Below are 27,677 nucleotides of genomic sequence, written 5' to 3'. Positions count from 1 at the left end.
TCAAGTATTATGCTTGTTTCATTTTAGGTTACAAAGAAAAATTCTAGGAAAGTTGTTTAGGGGAATAAATTTATTTACATATCCATATTTGTTTTTTCAAAAGCTTAAATTGAACAACAAATTGTTTTATTACATTCTTGAGTTATTATAGCGGCCTCTATCGTCATCATTTAATAACAATATTTTCTTGAAGTTGTGGGTTATTATAGCGGCCTCTAACGGCTTCAGTTAGTAGCATGTATTAAGTAACTAAGTTGTTACCGAATTATTAAATTGATAAGAAATAGCTAGCTAGAAAATGGTCACTTCACGCTGGTATATTTTTTCATTCCATCATAAACGTCATTTAATATTTTATCACAGACTAGATGATAATACAATTGATAAAATAAAACATTATCATTTACATAGACTATAAACTTGGTTAATTAGTTAATAGTCGTTTACCCCAGTCCGCTTGGGGCGCTGCAATGTTACTTTAGCAAATAAATAATATTCAACATTTTTTGTTTATGATAAGAAAGTTCGTTAAGTTTTATAAGTTCGAAAATTTTAAATGTAATATTGATAAACTTTTTTTAAATGTATTGATAATAATGGTCTTACATACTAGTATAATTTGAGTAGTACTAGTTTTTTCTGTGTAATATTGCTGAAGAAAATTGTTTGAATATGTCATTTGAAATGTAAACATTTAATTTTCATTGTTTCAAATGTAGTACTTAAATTTTACAAACATTTTTTTAATTTTATTAGAGAATCTTCAAAAAGTATCAATTTAAGCAATGATGATAAACAAGAACCTGATTCTCATCTAAGTTTAGATACATTTAGCGGTTCTCTTGTTGGTAAAAATGAGAATGACAAATACTATTTTCCTCTAGTAGAAATAAGCAATGATAGTCTGTTACATTCAGTTGAATTAAATATTCTGTCACATAAATCATCAATAGAAGAAATTTGTAATATATTTAATTATCAACTTGTATACGAATACCCTGCAGAAATATTTTTACAACGACCTTTAATAATACAGGTAGCTTAGTATTTATTAATTTTTTTGTAATAATAAACTGTCACACTCATTTATTTCTTAAACATAGTTATATGAAAACTTTTTGTTTATTGTTTTCTATAGTAATTTTCATTTATACAATTAAAATAGGTTAAATATATTATTTATTTATGTTCTTGTTGGCTAGTCTGAGTTCAGAAAGTCATTTTTTTTTTGTATAAAGAGTTACTGGATATATATTTGAAATATTTGAGTTTACAGAAATTTATACAATGGCTAAGTGAAAACAAAGAAGCTGATTTAGTGTTGGAATGTTTTACTAAATTAATTGAAAAATTAATACAACGGCATGCTGAAAATATTGCTGGGTTATGTGTAAGTAAAATATATTATTATAGTTGGATGTTCGGTATATTTAAAAACCCTACTAATATAAGTTTAAAATAGTCATTTTAATATTTTAAAATAATCTTATGTTTAGAATAATAGATTATTATTATTAGTTATTTTTTTTATTCAAATATAATTAATTAATGTTTAGGAAAATTATAGATATACTGTATCAAATTCTTCAAGTACAATTAATAGTCTTATTGATGACAATAATGTTGCAGTAAGTTTAATATTTATTTATTTATTTTTATTAATTAAGATTAATTAACAATTTTACCTCATCAAAATATTTGTGTTATAGAATCAAACTTGGAGTATTGTTCAACTTTGTTTATCAATGATGCCTTGTGTAATGAAACAAGTGACTTATAATCGGAATGGAGCTTTTTCACTTTTTATTTTGAATTTGAAGTTGTTATTGTCTGTTAAAAACAATAGTAATTTGCAATTTCAAGTGAAGACAATATTTTCAAATTTTCTTTTTAAAACATTTACTTTGTGAGTACTTCTTGTATTATATTTTAAGTAAGTTTTGAAATATAATATTTCTAATTTAGATGAGGTAAAATATTTAGAGTTGAAATATTACAAACCAAAATATAAGCTGTCCAGTTTCAAAAGTACGCACATTCAAAAAAAATATTTTTTATTTTTCTTGATAAATTAGTTTATAACTTGATAGGAAAAAGCAAAATTAAAAAAATTAAGGAAATTATTTTTAATAACAAACAAGTGCATAATTCATATTTCCTTCTGTTTTTTTTTTTTGTATATCCATGTTTAATATTTAAACATGATGAATAATTTTTGAATTTAAGTTAAATATTCAAAATGTTATATAATATATATTATTGATTTTTTTACAGCAAAGATTCTTTGTCTTCACTAAAATTTATGTTTATTGTTAAAATACTACATGAAAATAACTTATTAAATGATAAATTTAATAACATAATAGAAGAAATTTTGAAGCAACCATACTGGATTCATCTTTATCCAAACCTTTGTAATTATTTAGCTGATCAAGTTATTAAAGTGAGTATAAATATTATTATTCATATTAAAAATAAAAAAAATATTCTAATAAAAATATATTTTCTTTTAGAAAAAAATATTGGAATGGGAAGTTTCTAAAATGATAGAAAATGTGTGTATTTTATTANGAATGGGAAGTTTCTAAAATGATAGAAAATGTGTGTATTTTATTAAAAGATAATAATTTGAACAAAAAATATCGTATAAGGTTGTTTAAAGATTCATTGTCAGTTTTATGGTTTCCAAAAACATTCAATTTGTTGATTGATCAATTCATAGAAAATTTATATAGTGAAGAGTAATATTTCTTTTTTAATCTATATAATTTGATTGAAGTAACGAACAACTTTATTTATTTATAGTTGTAGGTGATTCAATATTAGTTGTTCATGTGATATTTTATATAGTTATACAATTTTTATGAACATAGGTGTAAATTAGAATAAGCTTAGTCTCTCCAACAATTTAAAAAATTATATGTATTTTCATATAAAAAAATTTCAGGGTGGGTAAAAATTAATCTAGCTCCTATAAATTTGTTTATAAATTTATGTCTAGGTGATTAACTACAGATATTTTATTTAAAAATATTTAAGGACACACATTTTTTTTAAATTTATTAATTAATTTTTTTGAATATTATAATGCTATACCTAACTCAAATATAATTAAAATATGTCTACATATTTTTAATATGTCATTATCATGCTATAAAAAGTATATTATTCAACTTTATAGATATTCATTTCAAGTAGAAGACGATAATTTGAATATTGAGATTTTATTGCATCTGTTATCTTACGAATATTCAGAAGTTGCATGTTATACATATTTTTTGATTCATAAAACTGCCAAAGAATTCTTAAATGAACATAACTCTCATTTAAAAAAAATAAAAGGATTTATTAATAATGTATTGTGTACTAGGATTTTGGGTGAAATTATTTGCAATGGATGTTCAAGTATAAATGAAAAGGTATTAAGTTTGTTTTTAATTTTGGCCTACTTCGCTCAGTCATATCTTGGTGTATAGGTACATCGGGGTTTATTTCTATTGCTCTGAGCTATGTAGGTTTGATTTTTCTGTTCTCTCAGGCATGAAAAATAACTTTATTTAAAAGAGGATGTTAAAAATAAAAAAATAATACATAATTATAAAAATAATAATTTTTAGATTTCTCATTCTGCATCAGAAATCTTAATACTTCTTTTACAAAGTAAAAATAACAGTACTTGGGAATTAGTTTTAAAAAATTTAATTCCAATTTTTCCAATTCTTTGTTGTCATGCTTCTCATAAAACTGTATTTGGCCAATTAATTATTGACTTTTTTGATCCAGATAAAGTTGAACAACATAAAATATCAAACTTACAGGTAATTCAAAAATTTAATTTATTTTATTATTAGAAAATTAGAAAATACAATGTTATAATTTCTACGTTAATTGTCTTTTAAAATTTTAATTGAACTACTTTGTTAAAGTATCTTATTCCCTTTTGATGAATAAATGTAGTTGTTCTTGACTAAAATTATAAACATAGAACAGTAGAAAAGTAGTAAGTATTTCCTTTTTATTTTTTATTTAGTTATTCCATGCTACTATTTTAATGTTAATGAGTAGAGATAAAAACTGTCAAGCTGAAGCTAATCAAAGAATAACGTGGTTATTAAAATCTACTCTAAATAAAACTATAGTCCTACCTCTAATAACTTCAATTGATGTTGATGTTTTCACTCCAAATTTACAAAAATTTGTTGGTGGATATAATGTAAGATTAAAAATTTTTTTTTTATGTTCTTTAGCACTAATAAAATATTTTGCCTTATTTAGTTAAAAGATTTAGATGAAGTTATGGATTTGATAACTAATAAATGTTCTAATAATCAAACAATAAAATGTGGATTGTATAAAATATTAATCTTATTAGAAAATGACAATCTTTATAAATATTTCTTACAAAAAAATGGAATAGATATTATGTTAAATTTGCTGAAATCAATACAAGTATATTATTCCCAAGATACAATAAATTAATTATTAAATGGAATTCTAATTTGTAATGATCTATTTATAGGTGACTACAAATTCACGTTCGTTGTTAGTTTTAATACTACAAATAATTATGAAATACTTTGAAAAAAAAAGCATTATTCAAAACAAACCCATATCATTACTCAATAATGTAGATTTATTGCTTCATTTGATAACAAGTAAAATTTTTAATTATTCTTGGTAGGACAGTGAATTGACCAATTTTAAAATTACTGTAAAAATCATAATACAAACTGATAAGGTATGAATTTTATTAAGATGTGTTTTTTTTTCAACTCCTATTAAACCCATTTTGCTCATTTAAATGCTAAAATAACATGAATTTATTATGTTAAAGACATTATTTTTTAAATTTGAAAGATATTACTGTTCCTGTTATTAAGGAAAATCACTTAGTAAATTTTTATTGTTAAATGGTAATTTTTTTAATGTGTGTGAAGAATTTTAACATAATACATTAATAAATCTTGGGTATAATAAATATTTTTAATTCTAGATATGTCCTTTTGATTTTGCTATAGACACATTTTGCGTCTATATCATCTAACAAAAGTATACACAGAGCTAAAAGTGAGAGGAGATGTTAGGGATTTCAGATCCCCTACTTCTACCTATGGTTAATAAGCATCCCATTTAGAATTCATTTGAAATATAGATAATTTTATGGATTGATAGGATGTTCAAAGTGGTATAGAGTAATAGCCTTCTTTGTATTTTTTTGTAATTTTATGCCCTAAATAAACCTCTAGGTCATAAAATGCATATACTATACATGTATACAGGGATTCTCCGATGATGTAAACATATAAATTTTTATTCAATAATGTTAAAAAGATACAAGTAAATGCTTATGCTCTAAATACACAACAACAAATTAATTTAAAGTCAAATTATTATTATTTATCATCTAATAATTTTAATTCTTATGAAGTTTACGGCATATTATTAGCTCCATGAATGACACTCTTAAAATTGCTCATATTCATAGATCATTTATTATTAAAAAAACTTTGTTATCATTGTTATTAGAGAATTTATAATTATTGATCACAAAAATACTAGCTGCCATTTTAGTGGGATATAAATGATATAGGGCCAGCAAAGCTCCATTTAGAAATGGCTTAGCAAACTGTTATGACCCTAAAAAAAACATTCCTTGTAATTTTTTAATATTTTAAAAACATCCTTTTTTTCTATGTATTAGCTAGGAATTTATATTATTTATTGATATATTTATAAATAAACTGTTATAAGTTTTTTGAATGTCATATTAACCATAATTTTTTTTTAGTTTTGTCTGATTTTATTGAAGTTTTGTTAGTGAAGAAATACACATTGGCTATATTGTTTTATTGTTCATTTGAAAACTATTTTAATTATTTTAACAAACTCCCTGAACTTGTTGTAAAGAAATTATATATTCCATATGAAATTACAAATTTAAAAATTTCAGAAAGTACTTTAAAATTTTCAATTGCTTCTCAAGGTAATTTAAATTAATTATTAAAATGAACTGAATTTTTAACTTTTTTTTTTTTTTTTAGAGATAAAAAATAATAAATACTGTATGGCAGCAATTAATTTGACGTGGAATTTAAAATATTACAATATTGATTTGATACTTGAAAACAAAATGCCTATTTTTGATAATGACAAAGAATTAGAACATACTCTTGATGAATTTAAAAAATTGAACATTAAATGGTTTTTTAACAAAATTTTATATAATATAGCCAATACAAATTCACAATCTGTGGCTAGAAGTGCTATTTATAGTTTAAAAAGGTAATTATTAAAAAAAAAAAAATTTTTTTAACTTTTTCAAGTTACTTACATTGCCAATTAATTCAGTTAATTTAGAAATATATGATAAATGTTTAGTGTAAATAGTGTGTAACACCCAAATACATAAATTAAATATTTAAGGACTAAAAATTTTAACTTTTAAATGTAGAGTAGTGGGAAAATTGACCCTTCCATTACACCTACCACTATAATATATGTACTTAAAGTACTAAGACCCCTCTCCCAGTCATAACCTCATGTGGATATACTATTGCAATGCCATCTTATTTTAAGTCATAGATATATACTAACTTGAAAATAAGTAACTGATTACATTTTTATTTTAAGTGAAGTAATTTTATTACACCTAAAAATAAATAAAGGATATGTAATTAAATTACATTTTTGAGAGTGTAACTTATTTTTAAAATTTGTGAATTTTTTGTATAAATTTAAAAAAATGACTACATAAAATATAAAATGTAAATTCAAAATAGTTTACAAATTATAACAAAAATATATATTAAAAATTATATTTTAATGTTTCTTTATTGCAATTAGGATATAATTTTCTATGTTCTTGAACTCAGTGTATAAGTAAATCAGCTTTTTCATCGTTTACAGTTAAAGTTCCATCAACTTAACTGCTCTCCTTGTCAAGTTATTTACTACGTTAAGTGAAAATATTTTTTTTTTTCGTGTAATAATCTTCAGTATTTCGATTTCTTAGATCCAAATTTATATAACCTTTTCTTGATATCAAATCGTTTATAAAATTGCATACTGCTGTTCAACAAAAAAGAAGCTACAGTTTTTTCTAAAAAAAAAAATGAATCGTCCAATAGTCATCAAAAAATAAAGATATCAAAAATTATTATACTTGAATATAATTTGTCCATATAATGCGGTGAAGGAATAAAACGTTTTCTGGGGATTATCTTTGACTCATTATTAAGCGATACAACCATTAGTTTTTTTATTAGTTCAAATGGAATCGTCAGAAAAAGACAGAGCAGCTGTTAGTACCATAAATGGTTACAATTTTTGTTTAACGCTGCTTTTGAATCAACGGTTATATATATATATATCAATAATTTTCAACTGCAGAGCAACATTCGACGTCATCTATTCCACAAGTCGCATTAGAAACATCAATGCTATTACAATTTTTTTTTAAGATTTTAATATGATATGGGAATATCAGGGGTTGATGTTACACCTGAGTATGAGGGAATTTTGTTAAAGGTAAATAAACTAAATCTTTCTCTTAATTTTGCTCTAGTAAAACACAAAACGTCCCATATTAGATGCGGCAGTATAACAGCATANTCTCGAACAATTCTTTATAATCGTCTCTAAAATATCCGATTCCTAACATTTCACGAGAAAACTGTAGAATATTATTTCAATAATTTTCAACTGCAGAGCAACATTCGACGTCATCTATTCCACAAGTCGCATTAGAAACATCAATGCTATTACAATTATTTTTTAAGATTTTAATATGATATGGGAATATCAGGTGTTGATGTTACACCTGAGTATGAGGGAATTTTGTTAAAGGTAAATAAACTAAATCTTTCTCTTAATTTTGCTCTAGTAAAACACAAAACGTCCCATATTAGATGCGGCAGTATAACAGCATAGAGCTTGGATAATATTTAATAATCTCAATCGCTTAATAAACAATTAACAATATTAGCTTGTTCATATTCTGTCGATTTTTTTCAGTTTGGGTGTATCAATTAATAAATCTAGATTTTTACTAATTATCACAATTAGTAACCTATAAATATCCGAGTTCATTAAATTTAAAGTTGATTAGGTCTTTCTATGCTAATGCACAATGACATACATAGGAGAATAACTTTGACATTTTTTTTTATTAAATTAGCCTGTTGTAGAGAATCTTTGTTATAACCTAAAACTTCAACTATTGCCTGAATAATTTAAACTGTTTCTCGTGCACTTATTTTACATCGATCTAACGCAGCTACGAGTTTCGGTGTCATGATATTTGTTTGTTCCCTTTTTTCTGTTTTGCTAAAATTTAAAAAGATTTTTCGTTCCCTGATTCTATAAGTGGAGAAGAACTTAAATTATATCATCTGCTAAATAAGGTATACTTTCCATGGAGTTTGGAGTAGATGGACCTACTTGGTATTCACTAAGCCTTCCTGTTTCCCTAATTTTGCGTTTTTTAGATTTTTATTCTTTTTCTTGTAATTTTTGGTCGATGCCTCCTAGACAACCCTTTCGACCAAAGGAAGTCTTTGGTTAATTAAAAATTGTTTATTATTATTTATCTCAATCAAATTTAAAGCAACGGCGTGAGCGATATCAAACAAATTATCAAAATTATTAGTAAACTCAGTTTTTTTTTTGCTCTAAACGTTTCTCTAACTTTAGTTTCTCTAAACTTTTTTTGTGAATTCTTTTATAAAATGCGCCACTTGTCATAAAAATTGACTAAATTATTTACACAGTGTTGAAATGCACGAGTGTAAATTCTAGCTTTTCCTCAAAAAATATTACACTCGGGAATAGTCAATGCTGCACTTTCTCTTATAGTAAGATTAACTTTACTAAGGTTATACAATAAAACCGATAGAACTTAGCAAATCGATGGAAGTTTTGAACCTAAAACTTGAGTTGAAAAAGACCCTATTAAATATATTTTTATAATCACTTTGTAATACTATAGACATTGTACTACGTACACTAAAAAAAAAACACAATAGGAAGCAGTTCAACTTAATACGTGACGAAAGCCATTAAAGTGGTTTAAATATGAGTTCAATATAGTTATTGCGATTTGTAATAAATTTATAGAGTTTTATAAATTTATAAATATAAATTTTTAGAGTTATTTATATTATATATATTACTTAAATATATGAGGACGGCTGATGTAAGTGTGATCGACACTAAGTAGTTGGGATTTTTTCGTTTAAAATAAAAAAGTACAACCTTTATTTTCATTTCCTGAACATATAGTAAAAATAAAATACTTATACTCGTTATTCAAGTTAATATGACATTTTTTCCCGATTTACTTGTATTTATAATGTTGCCTACACTGAACATACTACGTAATCTTTAATCTTATCGGTAAATAATATATCCGTTTAAACTATGATCTTGAATAAAATATATTAAAAAAATTATGGTGTTTTGTTATAAACATTACTGATCGAGCGATAATGTTCCTTAATTAGCGGTCTGTTAATGTATTGTTAAATTTATCAAATCTTCAATTTTCGTTTATTCTGCGTAAGAATAGCTAAACTTTTATATAATATTTGGCTTATTAAATTTACTGTAATATTTAATCATGGCTCTTATTATTCAAAATTCAATTTCCAAGACATTATTTAAATTCTCTAAATTGAAGCCTATATTGTCAGTAAATTTATCAACTCAAGGAACACGTGAATATATTATTACAGAAAAAGTTGGTGAAAAAAAGAATGTTGGTTTAGTTCGACTAAATCGACCTAAAGCTTTAAACGCACTATGTGATGGTCTCGTAAATGAACTTACTGAAGCTGTTGAAGAGCATGATGTTGATAAATCAATTGGAGCTATAGTTGTAACTGGTAGTGAACGAGCTTTTGCAGCTGGTGCTGATATTAAAGAAATGTTAAACCAAACCTATTCTAGTAATGTGAAATTTGGATTGCTTGAACAATGGAATAAATTGACTAAATGTAAGAAACCAATTATTGCTGCTGTTAATGGTTTTGCATTAGGTGGAGGTTGTGAGTTAGCAATGATGTGTGATATAATATATGCTGGAGAAAAAGCCAAATTTGGACAACCTGAAATTATGCTTGGAACTATTCCTGGAGCAGGAGGTACCCAACGCCTTATACGATCTTGTGGAAAAAGTTTTGCAATGGAAATGTGCCTTTCTGGTAACCAAGTTTCTGCTCAAGAAGCATTAGCTCGAGGCTTAGTCAGCAAAGTGTTTCCTCCAGAAAAATTAGTGGAAGAAGCTATTAAACTAGCTGAAAAAATTAGTGAGAATTCTCCTTTAATTGTTTCTTTATGCAAAGAAACTGTAAATTATGCATATGAGTCTAGTTTAAGTCAAGGACTACAGTTTGAAAAGAAAATATTCTATAGTACCTTTGCTACAGATGATCGTAAAGAAGGAATGTCAGCTTTTGTTGAAAAAAGAAAACCAAATTTTAATAATAATTAAAATAATATCAAACTTTATCTTAAAAAATATGGTGTTATGATGTTAAAATTATTTTATAATGTAGATATATAAATTATAATAAATTTTTATATTTTTGTCAAATAAATTTATATTTAAATTAAGTCGTGTTATCATTTTTTAAGAACATATATTTTCTTTAAATAATTTATTTTTTCACCTATTATACTAAATATACAGTGATAGATTCACATGGTGCCACATGTGTTTTATTACCGTCCATTGTAAACTTTCCTTATAACTTGATGGATTTCATTATATTAGTGTTCTGATTTGATGTTACAGGTTTTTGGTTTTTTTTTTTAAATATGTTACTTAGTTTAGAAGTGGTATAAGTTCTGATTAATTTTCTATGGTCAAATATTTGCACCAGTCAAACGCCGAAAATAATAAAACCTTATTAAAAATAAAATTCTAGGTAAAATTACTATAAATCAAATTTGTATATTTTTATAAAATTCACTAATTATTTGGTGTACAATATTAAAATGGCTTAGAAACTATTTTAAACAGTTTTAAGCTAAAGAATCAGCAAAGTTCTTGTCTTCAGAAATTGAAGGCGGATTAGAAATAGTTAAATTATTTTTGATGTAAAAATAATTTAAATGTATGTAAGAAAAAAAAACTCGTTTTATGCTCTACAATTATTAAGATTTTTATTTTTTGGGAATAAAAATAATAGTATTTTAGAAATTGTTCAATCAAAGTAAATATTTTACTTGAGTAAAGAAAAAAGTAATAAATATTTGTGATCATGGATTAGTTGGATTGCAGTTATAGAAGTTGGAATGAGAACAATTTAAGCTCCAAAATTATTTCAGTTGGCTAAATAGACTTTTCAATATTACAGTCAGCTAAATCAAAGTTTTAAAATTGCATGACAAATAATCAGATTATTCATAAATGTAATAAGTTTTATATTATGAACATTTTTGTTCTGAATTCAGTATTAAAAGAAGAGATTGGAAACTATGAAAATTTTAGGAATCGGGTTTAGAGATGCTCTTAAAATAAAAAAAAGTGTTAAGTTTAGGTTCTATTAGGAGTTTCTAAAATATTCTTTTTAAAGGGTTCTAGTTAAAAAAATATATTTTATGTAAAATAGGTATCAAATTAAGTATTAATTTTTACATTATTATTTAAAACACAAAAGAGGTGTTCTTAGAAATGACACCCATGTCAAAAAATTATCTTAAAAATTAATTACAAAACATAAAAACATATTAAAACATATAAAAACATTTAAATATATTATTTACTAATTTACCAATAATAACCGCACAGATAACTTTTTAGATATATAGAATCTTAATCACTACCTCTTGAAGTAAAAACCTTTTTCAAAGATATTATTGAGAATATTTATTTTTCCTTGTTTTGATATATTTTACAATTGTCCTGTATTGGCCAACAAGTAAATAATTGGTCACTTCCAAATTTATGTGTTAAGCTTCAGATAATTCAATCAAACAATGTTAGAAATAGACTTCTATTAATGATTGGTTAACTTACAAGTTAACTTGTAAGTTAACCAATCATCCAATTTTACTTTTTTGAGTATACAAAAGAATAATTAATTCTCCCAGTCCCTCATTCCACGAGATATCCTCTAATGTCTCTTTTGGGTACTCCTCATTCAATAATTTTTCAAAATACTCTTTCTACCTTTTTTTCACATCATCAATACTCGAGAGTACCTTATTATCAACACCTTTTATACACCATATATAATGATAATCTTTAGACCTTTTCTATCTTATCTTTGCAAGTCTATAGATTTCTTTCTCGCCTTCCTTTGTTCCTAGCCTATCATACAACTCATCATACCTCTTTAACTTCGCCTTAATTACTGCACACTTGGCTTCTTTGCACAAGTGTTTATACTCCTCCAATCTTCTCTCCTTTTGCTCTTCTACCATACTTTGATTTGCTTTTTCTTACTTTCTATAATTTTTTGAATGTCCTCATCCCACCACCAGGTTTCCTTGTTTCCTAACATCCTACTCCTACTTCTACTCTCACCAACAAGCTCCTTTGCAGTTTTCTCCACACAACTAGCAAATCTATTCCACACATCATTTATATCTCACTCGACATTCCACACCGTCTTCTCTTTTACCGTCTTTACAAACTTTTTCATTTCCACCACCGGATTTTCGATTTTTCCTCTGTGTTCCTTCTATTTTTGTATATTCTCATCCCGGTACACCGAAACTCCATTACCATCAATCTATGCTGTGTAGTTACACACTCGCCTGCTATAACTTTACAATCCTTTACTCGCTCTACACACTCTCTTTCACATAAAACAATCAATCTGTGATCTATTACTCTCACTCTTATAACTTATATAATGTTCTTCCCTTTTTCTAAAATAAGTATTAACCACAGCAAGATCATACGATACTGCAAAATCTAGGATTCTTTCTCCAGCCTCATTCTTCCCACTAAAACCCTACCATCCATGTACTCTTTCATATCCTCTCCTCTGATTACCTACATGTCCATTCATATCTCCACATATCACCGCATCTTCATTGCAAGATACCCCTTGCATCACCTCATCCATCTCTCACCAAAACACGTCCTTGTCTATTTCATCACGTCCTACTTGTGGTGCATAGACACTTATTACTTTCAGTACTTTTTCCTCGGATACTTTTATTCTAAATACCAATTTTAATGTTAAAATTAATTTTTTATGTATAAGTATTCCGTGCTTTTGTAATTATAACATATTACATATTAACATAATACTTTACAAAAAAAAAAAAGAATTTATGACGCAAAATCTGAATATTAAAAATTTGTTCTTTTGGTCATTTAAAACATTTTATAGCAAAGAAAAATCTGTCTTATATGAACTTATTTCTCTACTGAATAATCATTTAAACAATGGAAATAATATAGTGCGTGAAGTAGATAATTTGTTTAAGGAAATATTCCTGTATCAAGGAATAACTTAACTAAATTCAAGATATCATGAAAAATTTACTCAAAAATATTGTTATAAACTCTTTAAATTTACAAGTTGAGTTAGAAGTACTTTATGATCAATATAACGGAAAGAAAATTGTATCAGATGTAGATAAAATTTCAGAAAAAAATTGCTTCTACAAACTGAAAATGAATGTTTAGTAAGTTGAAAGTTATTTGAAATCAAATACAGGGAACTACTATTTAAACGATTTCCTAATACTAACATCAGAAAGAGATATTGTGGGTGAGATGAAATTAGATGTTATTGTTAAACAGTGGTTAACTTAAAAAAAAGAAGAATTTGTGTTTAATAATTGTATTTATTAGTTTTTTTTTTATTATTATAAAGTTAATTATATGTATCTTTAAATATATTTGATAATAGAACAAAAATGTATTATTTTATGAAAAAAAGTATTTTTTTTATAAGATCAGTTGGTCAAATAGACTTGATTATTCATTAAAAAAAATTGCTTCACTACCCCTTTGTCGATTATGATTGCATATATTTTTATTTAAATATAATATTTGTCATGTATCTACATAAATTAAAAAGCAATAATTTTAATTATATTATCTTATTTATTATAGATATTTGGAATTGGTTCAATTTGTAGATAATATCATTATTGATGGAAATGTATTTGGCGACTCATTAAAGAAATTTCTCGTTTTACCTCCAGTACACATTGAAGATTTGAAGACATTAATTTTTGTTATAAAACTATTCAATTTTTCTTTAAAACAAAGTATAACATTTATTAGAAATATTTTAATTACTTTTTGATAATTATTTCTCATCATTTACATATATTGAAAGCTATAACATAATTATGTATGTAATTGTTGTTTTATGTTTAATTAGATATTCTTATTGATAAATTCAACTGGATAGCTGATACTTTGATGGATACAGAAATAATGCATCACAAAATAAAAGAAAATTTTTACTACGACAAAACTTCAAAAGAACTAGTAAGATAATTGAAATTATAAGACGTAGAGCTAACATTTAAACAAATTCAATAGAACACATACCTATTTATAATTATTAATAAATTGATAATTATAAATTTTATTTTATTTTTAGTGCAATGTATTTTTTATTGAACTATATCAATTATATTGGCTATGTCTAAAAAAATATAATAACTTTAGTAGATCCAGTCTACTTATATTGTTGTTAAAGCAATTACCTGATGCATCAAATGAATTGGGTAATAATTTTTATTAATTATAGGCCAAAATGTATTTACGTATTTATTATTATTTATTTATTTTTAAGTTTTAGTGGATATTATGTTGAGTTGTATTGCTACATTAACAGAGAATTCTAAGTGTATTGATGAAGGATCTATTACATTCTTACTTTCTAGTTTAATTTCTCCATTTAAGGAAATAAACAAACCATATCTCTCATGTGTTGGAAATATTCAAAGAAATTACCTTTTTATTCTAAATCATTGTATTCATTACACATCATTATTTTCTAATGTAAGTATTTCTTTTTTCTATTTTTTTCTTATAAAATTAAAACACTATTTATGAATTCAATAAGGCACATGATATATGGTCTAGTTATGATTGGAGAACATGGATTTGTTCTTTGATGTACAACTCTGATCCATTAGTTTGTGCATTACTCTTTCAATTTGCTGCTGGTTTAATTGTTATTGATGTTGAAGTTTCAAACGAACTGATAGTTCATGCATTAAAGTAAGCATTAAATTACTCTATTAAAAAATTATATTGCGTATTAATTTGTATATGAAAAATAGTCAATTGAGATTATTTTCATAAATGTATAGAACTTTTAACAATTTTCCTTTGTTCATTTTATTTTTAATGAAAAAAAGACATACAATGTATATCATATTGTTGAAATATTAAATAACTAATGTACATTTTTTTTTTTTTTTTTAGTTTATTTTGTGAAGAGAATTCTATGGAAGCTTTAGTTGTTTCTGAACAAGCATCAGTATTTTGTTCCAATTTATTTTGTAATCCAAAGTTCAAAGTAAACATTTATTATCCCTTGAAGAATTTTTTTTTATTATAATATATATATAATAAAAAAAAATTATAATATACATAATTTATATTTTTTTAGTCTATTTGTCTAGAATATGTTCCTAAACTGAACTTTGAAACATTTATTCAAGTTATATATATGTGTATTGACAATTATTTTAAACCTATAGGTAATTTGTTAAATATCATTTAAATAATTAAAAGTTAATTATTTAAAGGTTAAACTTACACTTTTTGTTTATTAAAGGAATAAGAAAACTACCATCATCACCAAAACTTGTTGCTAATATATGTTGTATGCTTTCTAATATAATTACTTTAGCAGAAATAAATTTAAATATATTTGAAAATAAAGAACCTCTTGTCAATGCCTTGGCTAAGTATGAAAATTAAATTAAATTTATCTCCAAATATTTGTAAACTAAAATAAATTTGAATAGATCATTAATTATAATTTAACAGCATGTGTTTATTAACACATTATATACAATAAATATATAAGCTTATGTTTATGAAATAAATTTTTTGAACTAGATAAGTTGGGTTTTTTAACTTGATTAGTTATATTTATAGTTTGATAACTATGAACCATTTTTTTGTAGCGGTTTCAAGCCCTGATTTGTACATTAAGTTAATTTTAATTATTTTAATTTTTAGGTGTTTAAAAATATTTATTGATCCAGTATATGTTGAAGAGTATCATATAAGAGAAATGTGTGGGCGTATCGCATCATTGTTAACTTTGTTTATACCTGTTAGCATTTATGATTTTGATCAATTATTGGATAGTATAAAATTCTTTTTTGAAAATCCTTATTTAGAATTGGGTAAGTGATAGAAATGTATATAAAAATTTGACAAGTAACTTGTATCAAAAATTATTAGAATAATAACCTAATGCACTAAAAAATTGTTCTTTGAAGTAAAAAAGTTAAATTTTTAATATTTGTCAGTTATTATTTATTTTTAAAATACAGTATATAATTAAAAAAAAAACTTTGACCACAGAAATTGTTGGTCAACAGTGTGAATAAATAAGGAATATTTCAATATTTTTTAAAATTAAATAATATTAATATTTATAATAATAATAAAAATATGAACTTTATTGTAAGCAGAGTAACAGAAGGTTTTAGTGTAAGAGTTAGAATGTATAACTATTCTGCTTAAAGCCCTTACTTAGTTTTTTTAGTTTTAGTTATTATTGAGGTGGACATAATGCCCATGCACTCAGACCTGTTGGTCCATTGTGCGCACCTCATACCGAATTGTTTTGATTCGGTTTACCCACCTAAGTGTTATCACCAAAGTGTTAATACATTACCAACCATAAAGTCACCTCTAAAGATGACCAAAGAGTCCTGTCTTTCTGGCGAAATTAAGTATCTCTCTGGGTTTTAGGTTTTTAATATCCTCTTTTTCAGGAAATGGTTTATTCAAGTAGTTTGATCTTAGTGTGGACAAGGCTNAAAGGTTTATTCAAGTAGTTTGCACTTAATGTGGACAAGGCTTCACATTCGCACATAATGTGAAATGAGTCTTCCTTTTCTACTCCACACTTTTTGCACAATAGTGATTCTGATACTCCCATTGCGTAAAGATGTTTAAGCAAGTGACCATGTCCTGTCAGTAGACCAGTCAGGGTGCTTATTTGATGTCTAGTCATGCTATTAAGATCACCCAGCAATAAACCAGGGGTCTTGATAAACATTTTAGATTGTCTAGGTACTACCAAGTACTTCCAGATTTTCCTGTGTTGTTCTCTGCACCAATTCTTGGGTAACGCTTTGAGCGATTGCTCAGTGAGCCCTACCACTGGTTCTGGTCCAACATAGGTGTTCTCTGCTCCTTTCCTGGCTAGAAAGTCAGCATTCTCATTTCCAGTGACACCGTTGTGTCCTGGTACCCACCTTAGTGTAACTTTGTTGAACCTCTATAGTGATTCTAAAGTTTCCCTGCATTCGAGGATAAGCTTTGAATTCACCTGATCATTATAGAGTGCTTTCAAAGTCGCTTGACTATCACTTAAGATAGTTATCTTCCTATTTTTGTATACCAGCAGGTTCTGAGCCCCTACCAGTATCGCCATCACCTCTGCTTGGAAAACAGAGGGTGTTGTGCCCAATGACATACTGACATTTATTCGTGGCTTTAAGCCCCAAATTCCAGCACCTACCTTTCCTGATTTTTTGGATCCATCTGTATATATCACAAATNATTCCAGCACCTACCTTCCCTGATTTTTTGGATCCATCTGTATATATTATAAATCCTCCATTTTCAGTCAGGTGTTTAATATTCCATTCACTATGTGTAGTGATTTCCACTTTGTTGGGAATGTTGTTCTTAAGAACTGGTTTGATATAGTCCAAGGGGTATTCCAAAAAGCCCTGGTCTATCTCTTTTATTATTTTACCGTATTATACTGTATTACTCTCCAAAGTCCAAGTACCTAAGTTGTGGAATCTTAGTGCTGTGGCTTTGGTGTGAGCTTTAACCTCTAGATGCAGAGAAGGCAATCCAATTAGTGCCTCTAATGCGACCGTTGGTGTAGTTCTTAATGCTCCAGTGATGGCTATGGCAGCCATTCTCTGTATGCGACTAAGTTCTTTCCTAGCTGTAACGAGTGCTGTTCTGGTTCACCAGACTAGGGCACCATACAATATCATAGGTTTAATCACTGAAGTGTATAACCAATACATAACTCTTGGTGTAAGACCCCATGTCTTTTCCAAGGCTCTGTTTCAAGTCCACATTGTGGCCATTGCTTTTTTGATTCTTGACTAAACATGTGATTACCATTTTAGCTTACTATCTAAGATAATACCTAAGTATTTTACTTTCGATTTTAAGCTAATTTCTTGTCCATCTAGAGTAAGAGTGCCAAGACTGTCTAGTCCTGTTCTTCTTCTAGAGAACATAACGACTTCTGCTTTATTTGGATTAACAGACAGACCATACTGCACCATATATGTATAGTGTTTAGTCTCTGTTGTGCTAAGCATATAATAGTGTCTGGGAATTTACTCACCACTACTATAACTAAGTCATCTACATAAGCTTGTGTATTACAGTATTTATTTAACTCTTTAATAAGCGAGTCCAATACTAGATACCATAGCATGGGAGATAGAACCCCGCCTTGTGGTCATCCCTGTTTAACACTCTTGATTATTTTGATTTCATTGAGCTGTCCCAAAATGGAGAGTTCCTTAAGCATGTTTTCTATCCACTTAGTAATAAGTGGTTCTACTCCATGCTGTTGTACATCAAAGGGAGTATTGTCAAAAGCCCCTTCGATGTCCAGGAATATACCTACTGCATACATTTTATTCTCCACAGCTTTCCCTATCTTAGTGGTTAGGTAGTGTAGAGTTGTATCAATAGATTTCCCCTTTTGATACACATGTTGGTGTTCAAGTAAAGGGTTCTCCTTTAGAGGCCCCTCCTTGATGTACCTATCAATAAGTTTCTCCATAGTCTTAAGAAGAAATGAAGTAAGACTTATTGGCCTGTAAGATTTTGCTTCATAATAGTTAGAATATAAGGAGTAAGACAGAGTATATAGAGAATGAGTTTGACAAAGGAGAACACAAAGTAAGTGAAATGAGAAGATTATTGACAATAAGTGAGAACTTGATAGGAGAGGTAGAAAGTTTTAAGTATTTAGGATAAGTTGTGCAAAAGAACAATAGGTGGTATTGACGAATAAGTAAGACACAGAATTAAGTGTGAGTGGTTGAAGTGAAAAGAAGCGTCTTGTGTGTTATGTTATTAAATAATTCCAATGAAACTGAAAGCTAAGTTCTATAAGATTGTAATGAGACCTGCTATGATGTATGGTTCAGAGTGTTGGATGGTTGACAAGAAAGTAGCAGAGAATGAGTGTAGCAGAGACGAGAATGCTTAGATGGATGAGTGGAGTGACTAGAGAATATAGGATAAGAAACGAACATATAAGAGGGAGTATAGGTGTAGCGTTAATCGCAGATAAAATGAAAGAAAATAGACATAGATGGTTTGGTCATGTCATGAGGAGAGAAGAATAGGAAGCTGTATGAACAGTTATGGAAATTAATGTTGTGGGACAAAGAGGTAAAGGAAGATGAAGAGATGTTATTAACTACGATATAAGGACGGTTGATGTAGGCTATCATATCAAGTGGAATTTTAGGATAAGGGGGACCGACCTCAAGTAGTTGGGATAAAAGCAAGGAAAAAGAAAAAGATTAAAAATATGTACTTTATTTTAAATTCACAAAAATTATTTTTTATAATTTTTTTACTACTCAAAAAACTTCATAACTAATAGTTGAATTCTGTAAAAAATCACCTTTATAGGATATATTGAGCCAAAATGTTACAATTATTTTTAATTATCTAAAAAATCATTATTAATTGAAGGTTATTATAAAAAATTAAAGATATAATCAAAGTAACCCTGATTGACATTACTAACATTTTTTTAGATCATTGCACCATCATGGTTTGGAGATCTTTTTTTCAACTAATTTATGTGTTTGGTCAAAATAAGAACCACAAAGAGTTTGTTATAACAGATGGTTTTATGACTGCATTGATCAAGAGTATTGATTCAAATCATAAGGATCTTTGCATTGATGCTTTAAAAGTTATTACAACATTATGTTCATGGTTACCTAAAAGTAAGTTTAATTAGACATATTCTTGATTCTCTAAGTAATAATATATTATTAATATTTTTTAGAATCATTACCTATAATTTATGAATCAATAAACCGTAAATTGCATATTGAATGGGATAAAAAAATTTTGAAAAAATCATTATTAAAAACTTTATCTGCTCTATTATTAAAACACCCTAATATATATGAATATACTCGACGAGATAATTTAATTCAATTTCTTATTTCAAAACTAAAAAATATCTTACTGATATGCATGAAACAACAATCTCAAATACAAGTAATTTATTAAAACCATATATTTATTTCTATATTAATTATACATTTTAAGAATAAAAAACAATATTAAATTAAAATTTTTATTTAAAAATTATAAATTTAGAATATATTGAAAAAAGATTATTTGGATATTGTGAATCTATTTTGTAATACATTCAGTGTGTGTCACCAAGCTAAAATTGATGCTACATTTGAGTTACCAGATGTAGTTCATAAATTTTGGCCTAACATTACTGTTGCACCCAAATCAGAAGTTTTTTTACATTCTCTTCAAATGTTTGTGTCTTTCATGGCAGATTGTCCTTCAGGTAATTATAATTATATTATTTGTGCATTTTATTTCACTTAGAAATTATAATAACCTGTGAATTATTAGGGTATTTTTTGTTATTCATGTTTTTTGGCTGGAGTCTTTTCAAAATTAAATGTTTTTTAAAAAAAAATATCTCATATTGTTGGTTATCTAGATGTGGAATAGTATTTACTATACAGAGTGTTCAACTATTTTTTGATATATTGATAACTTTTGATCTAGCAAATATTTATGTTACTTTTTATTTTATTTAATTTTTACAATTTCGCACTATATTAAAAGCATTTGTATTAAAATGTTTGCAACTCAATAAGTATTAAAAACAAATAATAAAAATCAATATATAATGGTAGCACACTTTTCTCAAGTATGGCACGTCCATAGATGGAAAAGTATAGATATCTGACAGTGATTAAAATCACCATCATAAGAAGCACTTCGATGTAAAGCTGTAGATAATGTTTAATTTTAAGTAATTGGTGGATTTTTTCAAAAGCCAAATGACTTCTTTTTTATATCCTGATTACAAGTTTTAAGATATATAAGTGAAATATACAAATAAATATTTAATAAATTTGTTCAACTTTGACGGCAATTTGCACATAGGTTTTCAAAAACATTATATCAAATGAAAGAGAAATACACAGTTTTCTATAAAAAAAAAAAAAATTATTTTAATTTGTTCATTTTTTAAAAAGTTATGGCAATTTAAAAAAAAAATGTTAAAATTTACTAATTTCAATAATTGTAATTTTTGGAGATTTTCCCCATTTACAGAGAATAAAGAAAATTTTTTCAATTTTTAAGGCCAATGTCTTTAACTAGATATGATTTGTGATCTTTTGACGTATTGTTGAAAGAAATTGTTTTGGTGAGAGGTGAGAAAGTGGTGACAAGCATAAAAAAAAACATACTAAAATTAATACCTTCTTAGGTTCACATTGGAGCTAAAAATTTAATTTCAACATAATCTAAGAATACATAAATTATTATAAAAAAAAAAAAATTATCGTAATATATTTAGTAGATCAAAAGTTATTTAATTTACCTAAATATTGTATACTACCTTATATATATATTTAATTTAATATATGTATATATATTATTTAAAAATATATACTTATTAAGTTTAAATTTAGTTTTTTTTTTCAGCTTGTAGTTCAATGACAAGAACAAGTTGTACTACTGGGGTAGACATAAAAACAAGATGTTCTAATTCATTATTTCATGAGATAATCTCACTGATCGAAAATACTATTTTACCTTCAAATATTTTAAATGTTATTATGTTGTTTATACTGAATTCTTTTCAGTCACAAGATTGTCGTTCTATTTTAATAAAAGTATATTAAATTTAAATTTAAATTGTTTTCTATATTAACAATACTTGTAATTTTTTATAGAATAAACTGTTTTCAAACATAATACCAATGCTTGATCCTAAAGAAAAATATAAACAAAATTTTGAATTAGAAGAAAAATGGCTTAAAATATTACAAGCATTTACTTACTATTCAGATGGACAAATATCCATTCTAAAAGTAAAAGACATAATAAAATCATACTAAAATTTAATAAAATATATGAAATCATCTTTTCTTTTAGGTAAATGATATATTAGATATTCTGGTTAGTCTATTTAAAACGCCTTATGAACATGACAGTTTGGCAATATTAAGAAATTTAAGTTTTAACTCACAAAACAAAGTGGCCCTTTTAACATCAAGTATATGAAAGAAATAAGTCAATTTCCAAGTAGATAAATATTAATTTAAATACATTATTTTATAGGAGTTGTTTGGATGGGAATAAAAGATATTTTAGAAACTAGAAATCTTAGTGCTCAACACTACAGAGATATTGGTTTGATTGTGTGGTCTCTGACATGCAATAATCAAAAAGGTCGATTGCAACTCCGTGATTGGGGTATAAATAAATATTTTGAGAAATTAAATTTACCTTTGTTCCATGACCAAGACATTGATCACATCTTGAATTCTGTTTATTTGTGCCTAAAATATTGAAGAATTTATCTGTTATTAAATATTATTTAACATTTCTAATTCAGTAATTCTAATTATGCAGCTTATTTTTTTATTGTGGTTGTATTGTACATTTTTTTGTAATATTGTATTTTTTTTATAAATTTTTATTTTTTTATAAAATATTGTAGTATATTTTTTTAGCTATGATGCGAAGCTAAGAAGGTATTGGTTTTACAATGATGTTTTTTTTTTTGTGTCTGTTACCACTTTTTCTCAGCTCTCACTGGACCGATTTTTTTTAACAATACATCAAAAGATCACAAATCGTATCTAGTCAAAGACATTACCCTCAAAAATGGAAATATATTACTGTCAGATATAATTATACTTGACCCAACTATGCCACATTCCCACTGTACTGAGTTTTTTAACTTTATATCTGTATAACTTTTCGAAAAATGTATAGATCAATACAATTCTTTATGAGAAATAAAATTTATATACCTATATTATTCGACATACTTTTTTATGAATCGGACCATTATACATGGGCGGGGGTTAAAAACTAAAAAAATTCATGTAGAAAGTAGAACTTTTTCAACTTAACTTTTGAAAGTGTTCTGGAAACTCTGACACATTTATATATACTTTAAATTAAAGATTATGTAATATACTTTATAACGTAAACAGGTGTTATGGCGAGGTAAACACCAACTAACAGGTCAAAAGAATATAGTTTTCACAAGAGAATAACAAAACCAAAATAAATGTAATCAGCATAGTTAGCTGAGGTGTCAAAGAAGTGGTAGTCCGTTTATTAATAACCCATAAAAAGCAAAAATAAGTTTAAATGTCCGTTATAAACAATTTTGTAACTGAAAATAAAAAAAAACAAATCCGGTCACGGCTTAAATAGTCACAAAAACAAAAAAGTACAATTACATTTTTTGCATTTTTTTTTTAAATTATTTTTGAATTAGAAAAAAATTGTCAACTCGTTTATCTCATTTTGGTTCAATAACTTGAACTAATAACAATAAATATCAAGAACTTCATCACCATAGTCTCCCCTCATAAGTAGCAATTTCTTATTCATATTAAAATTAATTAACTATGTGGTTTATTTTCTCAGCTCTCATTTGACCTATTTTTTCCAATGATACTTTAAATGATTACAATTAGTATCTAGGTGAAGATATAAACCTCAAAAATTGAAAATTTTCACACAATAATTTAACTTTTTAAACCTAAGTTTTTAAGATGTGATCCGGAAATACTGCGTACTTTAAACACATGTTAAATTACAGCTTATGTTACGTACTATAATTTAAAAATAAAATTTTTTTCTGACGGCTTATCTTCTATGAATAAATGGCAACCATTTGTTAAAAAACATGGTATTTTTGTGATAAAATGTGCGATTTTCGATTTTATATTTTCAACTATAAATTGCTATAACTTTTTGAAAAATGTATGGATCAATTAAAAATTTTCTTTTCTAATTAGTTTTATACATACCTCTTTCATTTGACATTTAAATCGGACCATTTGCCTTTACACAGGGTTCAAATCTTGCAATATTCAAGTAAAAAGTAATACTTTTCCAACTTTTGATAATGTATCCGGAAATACTGCGTCTTTTATTATGTAATTTTTTATATGTAAGTACTCGTTTTTCACTAATAAGTAATAATCTTAAAAAAAAGGTGATAGAAAAAATCTAAATGCAGATTTGAAATCGAGTTTAGAAAAGTATATATTTGACTCTGATGAAAATATATTGTATACCATTTATTCATAATTAAACACAACTTAAGGAAAGGTACTTATTAAATCTCTACATGGTCTGAATTTTCAAGGACCGGACCAAACTGTTCTGGTAAACTAAAAAAAATACCAGACCGCACTATTATATAAAATTAAAATTAGACTATTAAATATAGACTGGGACTATTAAATTCAAAATTTCTCCAGACCGAACCGAACCTATCTATGAAATAAAAAAAAATTCCAGAACGAACCTAACCGAATTATAAAATAAAATACAATTCCAATCCAAAACGAACTGGATTATTGAATTCTAAAATTCTGTCCAGACTAAATTAAAGCAGATACAACAAAAATGTAAACCATACTGAATCAAACATTAATTCAAATAAACTTCAAGACTTGACCGGATTATAGCAAAAAACGAAAATTGTATACCTGGCTAAACAATGCCTAATTGAAATTTACTGTAACTTTACTTATTAAAATCTTTAGACATTATACATTTATAGAATACTTTTTTTTTATATGTGGTCCTAGATTTTTTTTTTTTATTTTTATTTATAAAATAATAAAATTTACAATCTGTACATAAGAAAAGATACAATAAGCAAATAGGTGAACAATAGAATATAACACATTTGACTTAAAAACGGAAAAAAGGGAAACTATCCAGTGATGGGACTCTTTTGACTTGAATTGGTTATTTAGCCATCACAATATTAATTTAAAAGGACATGGCACCAGCGTCTTTTTAGACGGCGAGGAGGGTTGTCCGGAATTGTAACTGTATGTTGGTTAGCAATTAATGGATTTGGATGTAGAAGTAATTTAGAGTGAAACTTTTTGTAGCATAATTTAACTAAAATATCGACTGGTTCAATGTTTAAATCTTTATGTAGGGTAAGATTGGAGACATACCAAGGAGCGGACGTGATTGTACGAAGGGAAATTGCTTGGAAGGCTTCAATTGTTTTAAACTGCAATGTTTTGGCACAACCCCATATTTGGGCTCCGTAAGACCAAATTGGTCTTATTATTGACTTATAAATGTGTATTTTGTCATGTACAGGAAGTTTTGATTTTAATACAAGACGTAATAAGTGGGTCTAATGTTTAATAGCTTTCTTTTGGATTTGAGATGAGTACCCCAGGTTAATCTTTTATCAAGTGTAATACCAAGATATTTGACTTGAGTCGAAGAAGGGATAGGAACTCCTTGGAAGGAAAGAACAGGCATATTTTTTTTATTGAGAGTGAAAGGAACATTTACTGATTTGTCTGCATTGATTTTAATTTGTCAATTTGTGGACCATTTATTTATAAAGTCGAGGTGGAGTTGAAGAGCATTATAAGCTGCGATTGGGTCTTTATTGGAAGATAAAATGGCTGTATCATCAGCGTAGGTAGCCAAAGAGGTGTTTTGAGTTTGGAGATGTCTGAAGTGAAAATATTGTATAAATCGGGGGAAACCAACCTTGTGGATCTCCTGCTAGGATGGAAAAAAGAGAGGAATAAGAATTACCATAACGAACTTTAAAGGTTCTGTTTTCTAGGTACGAGCGAATAAGAAGGTATAGGGGAGCAGGGAGGAATGATTTAATTTTATAGAGTAGGCTAGGATGCCAAACCCTATCAAAGGCCTGAGCCACATCGAGAAAGACTCCCGGACAATATTCTTTATTTTCAAAGGATGATGATATTATATCGACTAGCCTGTGTATTTGTTGTATAGTGGAATGATTTGAACGGAACCCGAATTGAGCGTTGGGTATTACTTTATGAGATTCTAAGATTGGTCTTAATCTTTTCAAAATGATTTTCTCAAATAGCTTACCAAGCACTGGAAGCAGACTAATTGGTCTATATGAGATTGCTATATTGGGGGGTTTGCCCGGTTTGAGAATAAGAATAATAATGGACTGTTACCAAATGGTAGGGAAATACGAAAGTCTTAACATGGAGTTAGATATGAAAGTTTATTAAAATAATTGTTTTTTTAGGGAGATGTTTTAAAATCTTATTTGTTATCAAGTCATGCCCAGGTGATTTATTGGACTTTAATTTTTGAATCACATTTACAATTTCATTTGGAGAGACATGTTTAGTAGGGAGAGACATAGGTAGTGGAGAATCTAAAAAATTATTTATTTTGATTAATTGAGAATTGCTAGAAATAATATCAAGGTGAGGTGTGAAAATATTCGAAAGGTGTTCTCCAAAAAGATTGGATTTGTCAAGATCAGATAAGGCAAGCGAATCATCTATTTTTTTAATAGGACAGGAAAAATCTTTCAGTTTAAGCATATTTTTAGTGGTTTTCCATAATGAACCGTCCTGAGAGTTGAGGCATTTGAATTTCGTGTCAAAGAGGTTGTTTTTATATTTTTTAATTATTTTTTTTAAGGAGTTAGATAGTTTATTGAAAGTAGACTTGTCTGAGGGAAGTCTAGTTCTTTGCCAACGGGCGCAGGCCCTACGTTTTTTAGCAATTAGTATTTTTATATTGGAAGGTAAAAGAAAAGATTTTAATTTTGAATTGGAATTTTGAGTGGAATCATAAGAACATTCATGTACAGCTGATTGAATTGAGCTGACTAATTGTTGGGCTGCGGAGTCAATTTCGTTGCAAGACTTTAGAGGGATTTTTAAGTTTGTACTATTTTCTAAGGTTGAGGAAAATTTATTCCAATTTACAGGTCCTTTGGAAAGGGAGGGGCGAGGAAGAGATTGTGTTGGAAATTCTTCAATCTTTAACAAAGCGGTTTTATGATCAGATGATAGGTCACATATATTATGAATAGAGTGATCTATATGATTCGGGATTGATGATATAAAAAAATCAAGTAAGTCAGGTAGTCTATTCTATTATAGTTGGCCAGTAAGTAGGACCAGGAGGTGAAATAGTTGAAAAATCGTAAGATAGAATAGAATTGTAAAATAGCCTCCCTCTAGGGTTTTCAACGCGACTACTCCATAATGGGTGCTTGGCATTAAAATCTCCCCCAACGATGAACTTGCGTCCTAATGAGGAAATAAGCTGCTCTAAGTGGGGCTGAGAAATGTTTGGTCGAAGAGGACAGTATATTGCTGAAATAATTATAGGATTATGATTTATTGAAATTGAGATATTTGTTGCTTGGACAGTCTGT

At 26.9% G+C, this 27,677-nt stretch overlaps 2 protein-coding genes across 4 annotated transcripts; both read left to right on the top strand.

Annotated features, from left to right (window-relative positions):
- The first annotated feature begins 493 nt into the window (after positions 1-493).
- Positions 494-22,959, top strand: LOC126906685 (uncharacterized). 3 transcript variants are annotated; one of them, XM_050687418.1, is made up of 31 exons: positions 497-686; positions 757-1,036; positions 1,277-1,390; positions 1,557-1,628; positions 1,710-1,906; positions 2,275-2,443; positions 2,514-2,570; positions 2,617-2,741; positions 3,182-3,419; positions 3,618-3,818; positions 4,031-4,213; positions 4,276-4,449; positions 4,520-4,655; positions 5,789-5,983; positions 6,042-6,282; positions 14,078-14,235; positions 14,352-14,461; positions 14,577-14,703; positions 14,778-14,980; positions 15,045-15,202; positions 15,410-15,503; positions 15,597-15,687; positions 15,765-15,897; positions 16,175-16,344; positions 19,987-20,181; positions 20,244-20,461; positions 20,564-20,768; positions 21,926-22,116; positions 22,177-22,314; positions 22,379-22,499; positions 22,565-22,959. In XM_050687418.1, exons 1-31 carry the CDS (start codon positions 673-675, stop codon positions 22,795-22,797), a joined length of 4,941 nt encoding a protein of 1,646 aa, XP_050543375.1. In that variant the 5' UTR covers positions 497-672; the 3' UTR covers positions 22,798-22,959. The 3 variants fall into 3 exon arrangements, with proteins under 3 accessions (XP_050543376.1, XP_050543375.1, XP_050543373.1); XM_050687416.1 differs by having other exon boundaries at positions 14,772-14,980; XM_050687419.1 differs by lacking the exons at positions 22,177-22,314; positions 22,379-22,499; positions 22,565-22,959 and having other exon boundaries at positions 494-686; positions 14,772-14,980; positions 21,913-22,063.
- On the top strand, positions 9,454-10,611 carry LOC126906686 (enoyl-CoA hydratase, mitochondrial). Its single transcript, XM_050687420.1, has one exon. The coding sequence runs from the start codon at positions 9,617-9,619 to the stop codon at positions 10,487-10,489; it is 873 nt and encodes a 290-aa protein (XP_050543377.1). The 5' UTR covers positions 9,454-9,616; the 3' UTR covers positions 10,490-10,611.
- Positions 22,960-27,677: the final 4,718 nt, after the last annotated feature.

This window comes from Daktulosphaira vitifoliae, unplaced genomic scaffold, assembly GCF_025091365.1.
Source record: "Daktulosphaira vitifoliae isolate Bord-2020 unplaced genomic scaffold, ASM2509136v1 Scaffold_5, whole genome shotgun sequence".
Lineage (NCBI taxonomy): Eukaryota > Metazoa > Arthropoda > Insecta > Hemiptera > Phylloxeridae > Daktulosphaira > Daktulosphaira vitifoliae.
The sequence above is the reverse complement of the archived record's forward strand: the minus strand, read 5'-3'. Positions and strand labels throughout refer to the sequence as shown.

Bases quoted from the DNA above. Each gene is read 5' to 3' on its own strand.
- LOC126906685 (XM_050687416.1), top strand. The intron at 1,629-1,709 runs GTAAGTTTAATA...TTTGTGTTATAG, and splicing joins TTGATGACAATAATGTTGCA to AATCAAACTTGGAGTATTGT. The intron at 14,704-14,771 runs GTAATAATTTTT...TTTATTTTTAAG, and splicing joins TGATGCATCAAATGAATTGG to TTTTAGTGGATATTATGTTG.
- LOC126906686 (XM_050687420.1), top strand. From the start codon at position 9,617: ATGGCTCTTATTATTCAAAATTCAATTTCCAAGACATTATTTAAATTC.